This window comes from Indicator indicator, chromosome 35 (genome assembly GCF_027791375.1).
Source record: "Indicator indicator isolate 239-I01 chromosome 35, UM_Iind_1.1, whole genome shotgun sequence".
NCBI lineage: Eukaryota > Metazoa > Chordata > Aves > Piciformes > Indicatoridae > Indicator > Indicator indicator.
Window position 1 is genome coordinate 627,112 of NC_072044.1, and position 8,842 is coordinate 635,953.

The 8,842-nt window shown below is 45.5% G+C and overlaps 1 protein-coding gene across 1 annotated transcript in view; it reads right to left on the reverse strand.

Moving 5' to 3' along the window:
* Positions 1-3,346: 3,346 nt before the first annotated feature.
* Positions 3,347-8,842, reverse strand: part of BRPF3 (bromodomain and PHD finger containing 3) — a 17,807-nt gene continuing 12,311 nt past the window's right edge. The window contains 2 exon segments of the mRNA XM_054395767.1: positions 3,347-3,547; positions 4,554-4,745. Coding sequence (XP_054251742.1) covers positions 3,364-3,547; positions 4,554-4,745 — 376 coding nt within the window. The 3' untranslated portion in view covers positions 3,347-3,363.

The window sequence follows — 8,842 nt, forward strand, 5'->3', positions numbered from 1 at the left end:
CCCCAGCACAGGGGGAGTTTCTTGGTGTGGCTCCTGGCACTGGTTCACATCCCCAATTTTGGGCTGGATGGGGGTGAGGCTGGAGTTGAGCACTGGGGCTGGCACATCTGCAGCTGGAGAGCCTGGAAGATGCCATTGCTATGGAAACCTTCTAGCTGCAGTGATTCAGTAAATCCCAATTTAATTTGTGGAAAAAAAAAAAAAAGAGGGTAGGAGGGGAGAAACTCTTGTTTGTTTTGGAAAAGACGCCCCTGGAGGTGTTCAAGAGGGGATTGGACGTGGCACTTGGTGCCATGGTTTAGATAGTCATGAGGTGTAGGGTGACAGGTTGGACTCGATGATCTTTGAGGTCTCTTCCAGCCTTCTTGATTCTATGATCAACCCAACACCACCATGGCCCAAACTGCCCTGGCCACACCTTGCTTGAACACCTCCATGGATGGGGACTCCACCACCTCCCTGGGCAGCCTGTTCCAACCCCTGACCACTCTTGCAGCAAACAAATTCTTCCTCATCTCCAACCTAACCCTCCCCTAGCACAATTTCAGGCCATTTCCTCTCCTTCTATCACCTGAGACTAGGGAGAGGAAACCAACCCCCACCTGGCTCCAACCTCCTCCAGGATGTTGTAGAGGGCAAGGAGGTCTCCCCTCAGCCTCCTTTTCTCCAGGCTCAACACCCCCAGCTGCTCCTCCCCAGCCCTGTTCTCCAGACCCCTCCCCAGCTACATTGCCCTTCTCTGGACCCACTCCAGCCCCTCAATGCCTTTGGAGTGAGGGACCCAGAACTGACCCCAGGATTCGAGGTGTGGCCTTACCTGTGCTGAGAACAGAAGGAGATGTCCTGGGCCTTAGGCTGACACAAACAAGGAAGGAGTCTGGGGTGGGGTTGTTTTGTTTGGTGTTTGTTTTTGTTTTTTTTTTTTTTTTTTTTTTTGTTTGTTTTTTTTTTTAATACATTAGAACATTTATTTCTCAGAGAGAAAATATAGTCTCAGACAGTCAGGTTATAGTAGGTAAAATTAGCATCTCTCCTCTCTTTACAAGCATAGATTTTTTTTTTTCTGATTACCTCTCTTAAACCATCTGATATAAACAACTCTAGAAAGCAAATAACTTCCACTTTCTACAATAAATAGAGCAATCATCTGTGCTTTACAGCAGACTGACAGCAACGTTTAGGTCCCAGAGCCACAGCAGGATATCAGCCAGTTCATAGCCTAAGATGGCATTAAAAACAAACAAACAAACAAACAAAAAAAAAAAAAAAAAAAAAAAACCCAAACTAAACTAAAAAAAAAAACAACCCCAAAACAAAACCAAAAAACAACCCAACCAACCAAAAAGAAAAATAAAACACCATCCCCCCCACCCCCCCCACCCCAACAATAAAAACCCCAAAACCCCAACTCCCAAGATCTTCAAACATATACACAGGTCACGAGTCCACAGCTGAGCTACCACCTGGAGAAAGGGAACGTTCCTGGCAATAAATTACACTGTGTGCAGCTAAAAAAAGACCCAGCAACACCAACTGAGGACTTCAAGAATGGTGACAAGAGGTCTAAAATAATTTAAGATTGGTATTTTTACAGCTATGTACACAAAGGGCCTTCCACTAGCCACACTCCACAGGCATCATCAGTATCATCATCATTATTATGAATTATATTATCAGCATTATTATTATTATTATTATTATTATTACAAAATTCTATGCCCCAGCTCTTGAGATATATTACAGGAATCTTCCTCAAAGTGTGGTTCCATGTCCCAATGTATAAGAAGTGGTACTTTAAAAAAGTAGACCAAGTAGAAATGGCAGTGATTACTCCCCACTAATTATTATTATTAATCATCATTATTATTAATACTCTGACCCCCTTCCCCTCCCCCCCCACCTCCACATTCTCTTCAGTATGAAAAAAAAAAAAAAAAGTTAAAATAATAAAAAAATACTGAATTCCAAAGTGAAAAAAGATGAGCTTCAATCTACAATCTTGCTCTGCACCTTTGGTTCTGAACATGGGAAAGCAAAGAAATAAGAAGGGGGAAAGACAAGAGAAGGGAACCCCAAAAAAAAAAAAATCAGAGTCCTTGGCCAGGGGGGGAAAGGTTCTGTCACCCTGTTGCCCAGCATGGGTTTGTCTCCATTGGGTTTTGTTTTAATGATGCAAACCTCAAAATTCCAGGGATTGTCAGCAGAGCTGGGATTGCACAGGTGACAAGGCTGGAGCCCCCCACACCGAGGGGTAAGGATATGTGGGTGTGGGAGGAGGTGAAAAGGCAGAAATGGTGATGTGCTGCTCCTGGCTTCAAGCCAGAGCTAGAGGAAAACATCAGAGAGAAGGCCAAAACAAAAAAGGAAGAAAGGAAGAGGAGCCCTACACCAAATGTGTGGAAACCACCACAAAAGATGCATCTCCCTCCAACCCTGATCAACCTCAGTGCCCTCAGAGCTGCCCCAGCTCCTCAGACACCTCCAAAATTAGTTTTGCTTCTTAAAAAAAACACAAAGGAAATTCTCCTTGCTTAAGACTCAACTACTGCACTTAAAACCACAACATGAACTGGGCCTGGAAAGGAGCAGGGTCACAAAACTCAGGGTTGAAATGGCCAAACTACCAAAATCAGCTGCTAGGAGACACACAAAAATGAAGGGAAAAAAATCATGTTTAAAGCTGTGTGCAGCTGTGCACGGGGGTGCAGCAGAGAGGAAGGTGACCAAAGGTCAGACCCATGCACAGCTACAGGAAAACACCACGACAGGAAAACACCACAAATGTAGGTGGGAAGATCCCAACAGGAGCTCCCCCAGCTACTGTTTTTTTCTCTTTAATGAGATGGGACAATCAATGTCAAGAAAAAAAAAAAAACAATAAATTGCAAAAAAAAGGCCAATGGTGGTTTGGGTTGAATTTGGCACAAGAAAAAGTCCAGTTGGGATCTTGCCTGGTTGGGTTCCAGTGGGTGAATGACTCAGGGCTGGTTGATGACTTCAAAACCCCAATAAGCACTGGGGAGAGAGGGGAGGCAGGGACCTGTGTGAGGTTTGGACAGCCAAGTGCTGCTCGCTTCAGCAGCTCCCCTTGGCTCCCCCCATCACCACCCAGCAGCAGCTTCTCCCACCTCACTCACTCCTGGCCCTCTGGACTCTACATTTCATCTCCTGCCAGCTCCTCGGCGAGACACATTCAGGAAGCAGCCGGAGCAGGCTTGTTTGGCACAGCGCAGGGTACGCGGAGGAGCGCTGGGAACTGCTGGCAGCAGCATCCCCCAGCCAGGGGGGCAGCGCTCGGGATGCTCCTCTCTGCCACCACGGAGGGGTCTGGAGGACAAGGGGGGGACCAGGCAGCCCCAGGCCTTACAGGTAGGTGGAGGTGAGGAAGGGGTGGTCCCCCCGCACGCGGCTCATGTGGCTCATGGCGCGGTCGTAGGCCACCTGCACCGACTTGCGGATGCTGCTCTTGCGACCTTCCATCATCTTCAGCTTGTCCACGGTGTCGTCCACGCCCAGGGGATAGACCTTGTCCCGTGGGAGCCACTGCCTGCACAGGAAGGAGTCAGTCACGGAATGGAAAGGAAGCACAGGAGGGGATGGGGAGGAGAATCATGGAATGCAGGGCTGGAGGAACGGCTGAGGGAGCGGCAGCCTGAGGGGAGACCTTCTGGCTCTCCACAACTCCCTGAAAGGAGGCCGGAGCAGGGTGTGGGTTGGTCTCTGCTCCCCAGGGTCAGGTAGCAGAACAGGAGGAAATGGCCTGAAATTGTGCTAGGGGAGGGTTAGGTTGGAGACTAGGAAAAATTTGTTTGCTGCCAGAGTGGTCACAGCCAACCTAAACCTTCCCTGGTGCAGCCTGAGGCCATTCCTCTGCTCCTACCACTTGTTCCTTGGGAGAAGAGCCCAACCCCCACCTGGCTCCAGCCTCCTCTCAGGGAGTTGCAGCAAGCAATGAGGTCTCCCCTTAGCCTCTTTTTCTCCAGGCTGGACAACCCTAGTTTCCTCAGCTGCTACTCCCCAGCCCTTCTCCAGACCCTTCCCCAGCTTTGTTGCCCTCCTCCAGCCTCTCAATGTCTTGCTTGGAGTGAGGGGCACAAAACTGAACCCAGGATTTGAGGTATGGCCTCATCAGTACTAGGGTACAGGAGGACAATCCCTTCCCTGGTCCTGCTGGCCACACTACTGCTGATCCAGCCTGGCCAGGTCCCTCTGTAGAGCCTCCAACCCTCCAGCAGATGAACACTTCTGCCCTCAGTCCCCTAGTCCAGACCACTCAGAAACTGATTAAAGAGAACTGGCCCCAGTGCTGAGCCCTTGGCCATCACTTGTGACTGGCCAGTAAGCAGAGGAAATTCCGTTCCTGAGCAGATGTCATGCTCTTAGGGCAGGAGGAGCAGGCTCCCTTCCCCAGTCAGACACTTGTCTGCTGCACATCTAACTCCTCCAGGTCACCTCCAACACCATCACCACAATCCAACAGCCAAGATGCTGCTAAACCCTTCCCTTGCTGCCAGAGCACCCAGCACAGGACCTGCCTCTCTGCACACACTCACCAGGTTCTCTTGTTGTCAAAGAAAAGGACAAGGAAGAGCTTTTCTTCTGCCTCTGTTTGCCTCTGCTCCCCCAGCTTCAACACATCCAGGGGTGGGACTGGAATGGGGACTCCATTGTGGAGCAAACCCTCACGTGGCATCTTGGGATCGATTATCTAGAGAGAGGGAAAGGAGGAGGTTGCAGTGCTTGGGCTGGCCAACATGTAGCAGATCCACAGCTGTTCCCTCCTCTGGGCTCCCACTCAGAGCCAGAGCATGGATGAGGGTCACTCTTTGAGCAGAATCTGCCCTTTTGGATGGCTCAGGCACTGCCAAGGCACACAGGCTGTGCCAGCTCATGCTCTGCTGCTTGGATGTTGTGCCCTGTGCCACTGCCACAATGCCTTCACTCTCCTTCCCCCCCCACATCTCTCAGCAGCCACAAGCTCTGTCTGTCACTGTGATCCAAACCATGAAGGTGCTTCAGGGGACAGCTGCAGCCATGCAGAAACTGCTGGCAGGAAGAGCCTGACCTCAAAGCAGCAGAAAGAACAAAGCCTTGTCAGCCTCTCGTGTTCTGACTCAAACACTTACTCCAGCAGTCCCTCTGGGTACCACAGCAAGCACTGAGAAGCCTGCAGTGGTTCTGGCACTTGCCAGTGCCAGCTGCATGTCAGGGCTTGCTCTGGGGCTGAGCCTGGGGCTCCCTGAGGCCAGGCTTATGGTGCAGTCAAATATCCAAGGGCAGATAAATATTAAGGAAGGGTCACTCCTAGGACTAGGGGCAAACACACACCCCCCCCCATGTTCTGAGATGGAAATCAACCATATGGTCCTTGCAGGAGGGGTCTGCAGACATCAAAGGTTCCACTGATGTCTACACAGACAGCACAAGACCAGCTGGTACCTGCCTGAGGAGTTGTACTCACTGCAGAGGAGAATGTGTGGGCAGGCAGAACCTGGTGCCTGCCTCTATCAAATGTAGGGCTTCTCATGCCCCTGTGGGGAGAGGGGAGGGGGAGAGAGAGAGAGAGAGAGGGGAGGGGGAGAGGGAGAGAGAGAGAGAGAGAGGGGAGGGGGAGAGAGAGAGAGAGAGAGGGGAGGGGGAGAGAGAGAGAGAGAGAGGGGAGGGGGAGAGAGAGAGAGAGAGAGGGGAGGGGGAGAGAGAGAGAGAGAGAGAGGGGAGGGGGAGAGAGAGAGAGAGAGAGGGGAGGGGGGGAGAGAGAGAGAGAGGGGAGGGGGAGAGAGAGAGAGAGGGGAGGGGGAGAGAGAGAGAGAGAGAGGGGAGGGGGAGAGAGAGAGAGAGAGAGGGGAGGGGGAGAGAGAGAGAGAGAGGGGAGAGGAGAGAGAGAGAGAGGGGAGGGGGGAGAGAGAGAGAGAGGGAGGGGGAGAGAGAGAGAGAGAGGGGAGGGGGAGAGAGAGAGAGAGGGAGGGGAGGGGGAGAGAGAGAGAGAGGGGAGGGGAGGAGAGAGAGGAGAGAGAGAGAGGGGAGGGAGGGAGAGAGAGAGAGAGGGGAGGGGAGAGAGAGAGAGAGAGAGGGGAGGGGAGAGAGAGAGAGAGAGAGGGGAGGGGGAGAGAGAGAGAGAGGGGAGGGGGAGAGAGAGAGGGGATGGGGAGAGAGAGAGGGGAGGGGGAGAGAGAGAGGGGAGGGGGAGAGAGAGAGAGAGGGGAGGGGGAGAGAGAGAGAGAGAGAGGGGAGGGGGAGAGAGAGAGAGAGAGGGGGAGGGGGGGAGAGAGAGAGAGAGAGGGGAGGGGGAGAGAGAGAGAGAGAGAGGGGAGGGGGAGAGAGAGAGAGGGGATGGGGGTAGAGAGAGAGATGGGAGGGGGAGAGAGAGAGAGAGAGAGGGGAGGGGGAGAGAGAGAGAGAGAGAGGGGAGAGGGGAGGAGAGAGAGAGAGAGAGAGGAGGGGAGGGGGAGAGAGAGAGAGAGAGAGGGGAGGAGTAGAGAGAGAGTAGAGAGGAGAGTGGGAGGGGGAGAGAGAGAGAGAGAGAGTGGGAGGGTGGAGAGAGAGATGAGCGCTAGCTCTGTCTCTCGTTTCTCGCGCTCTGCACTCTATCTGTGGCTTGTGCTCTTCGCGTCGTCGCTCGTTGCTTTTATCTCTCTCTCTCGTCGTTTCTTTTCTCTCTCTCGCCTCTCTCTTTCGTTTTCTCTGCTCTCTCTCTCGTTGCTTGTTTCTCTCTCTCTTCTCTCTCTTTTCTTTTTCGTCTCTCTCTCTCTCTTTTCTTTTTCCTCTCTCTCTCTCTCTCTTCGCTCTCGTTCTTGTCTGCTCTCTCTCTCTCTTTTCTTTTTCTCTCTCTCTCTCGTCTCTGTTTCTTTTCTCTCTCTCTCTCTCTCTCTCTTTGTCTTTTTCTCTCTCTCTCTCTCGCTCTTTTCTTTTCTCTCTCTCTCTCTCTTTCTTTTTCTCTCTCTCTCTCTCTCTTTTCTGTTTTCTCTCTCTCTCTCTCTCTTTTCTTTTTCTCTCTCTCTTTTCTTTCTTTTCTTTTTCTTTCTTTTTCTTTCTTTTCTCTTTCTTTTTCTTCTTTTCTTTTTCTTTTCTTTCTTCTTTCTTTTTTCTTCTTTTTCTTTTTCTTTTTTCTTTTCTTCTTTCTTTTTTCTTTTTCTTCTTTTCTTTCTTTTTCTTTTCTTTTCTTTCTTTTTCTTTTCTTTCTTTTTTTCTTTCTTCTCTTTTTCTTTTTCTCTTTCTTTTCTTTCTTTTCTTTTTCTCTTTTCTTCTTTTCTTTTCTTTTTTCTTCTTCTTTTTTCTTTTCTTTCTCTTTCTTTTTCTTTTTTTTTCTCTTTCTTTTCTTTCTTTTTTCTCTTTTTCTTTTCTCTTTTTCTTTCTCTTTCTCTTTCTTTCTTTTTTTCTTCTTTTTTCTTTTTCTTTTTTCTTTTCTTTTCTTTTTCTTTCTTCTTTCTTTTCTTTTTCTTCTTTCTTTTTTTCTTTTTTCTTCTTCTTCTTCTTTTTCTTCTTTTTCTTTTCTTTTCTTTCTCTTTTCTTCTTTCTTTTTTCTTTTTCTTTCTTTCTCTTTTCTTTTTCTTTCTTCTTCTTTCTTTCTTTTCTTTTTCTTCTTTCTTCTTTTCTTTTTCTTTCTTTTTTCTTTTTTCTTCTCTTTTCTCTTTCTTTTTTCTTTTTTTTCTTTTCTTTCTTTTCCTTTTTTTTTCTTTTCTTTTTTCTTTCTTTCTTTTTCTTTTTCTTTCTTTCTTTTTCTTTTTCTTTCTTTTTCTTTTCTTTTTCTTTCTTCTTTTTTCTTTTCTTTTTCTCTTTCTCTTTTTTCTCTTTCTTTCTTCTCTTTTTTTTCTTTCTTTCTTTTCTTTCTTTTTTTTCTTTCTTTTTCTTTCTTCTTTCTTTCTTTCTTTCTTTCTCTTTCTTTTTCTTTTTTCTTTTCTTTTCTTTCTTTTTCTTCCTTCTTTTCTTTCTTCTTTTCTTTTCTTTTCTTTTTCTTTCTTCTCTTTCTTTCTTTTCTTTTTTCTTTCTTCTCTTTTTTTTCTTTTCTTTTCTTCTCTTTTCTTTCTTCTTTTTTCTTTTTTCTTCTTTCTTTCTCCTTCTTTTCTCTTTTTCTTTTTTTCTTTTTCTCTTTCTCTTTTCTTTTCTTTCTTTCTCTTCTTTTCTTTTTTCTCTTTTTTCTTTCTCTCTTTTTCTTTTTCTTTCTTTTCTTTTTTTCTTTTCTTTTTCTCTTTTTTCTCTTTCTTTTCTTTTTCTTTTTTTTCTCTTTCTCTTTCTTCTCTTTTTTCTTTTTCTCTTTTTTTTCTTTCTCTTTTCTTTTTTCTCTCTTCTTTCTCTTTTCTTTTCTCTTTCTCTTTTCTCTCTTTCTTTTCTTTTCTTTTTCTTTCTTTTCTTTCTCTTTTTTTTCTTTTTTTCTTCTCTTCTTTTCTCTTTTCTTTCTTTTCTTTTTTTTTTTTCTCCTTCTCTTTTTCCTCTTTTCTTTTTTCTTTTTCTTTTTTTTTCTTTTTCTCTTCTTCTTCCTTTTTCTTTCTCTTTCTTTTTTTTTTCCTTCTTTTTCTTCTTTTCTTTTCTTTTTTTCTCTTTTTTTTTCTCTCTTATCTCTTTCTTCTTTTCTTTCTTCTTTTCTTTCTTTTTTTTCTTCTTTTTCTTTGCTTTTCTTTTTTTTTTCTTTTCTTTTTTTCTCTTTCTTTTTTTTTTTCTTTTTTTTCTTTCTTCTTTTCTTCTTTTTCTCTTTTTTCTTTTTTTCTTTCTTTTTTTCTTTCTTTTCTCTTTCTTTCTTTTCTTTCTTTTCTTTTTTTTCTTTTCTTTTTTTTCTTTCTTTCTCTTTTTTTCTTTTTTTTTCTTTTCTTTTTTTTTTTTTTCTTCTTTCTTTTCTTTTTTTTCTTTT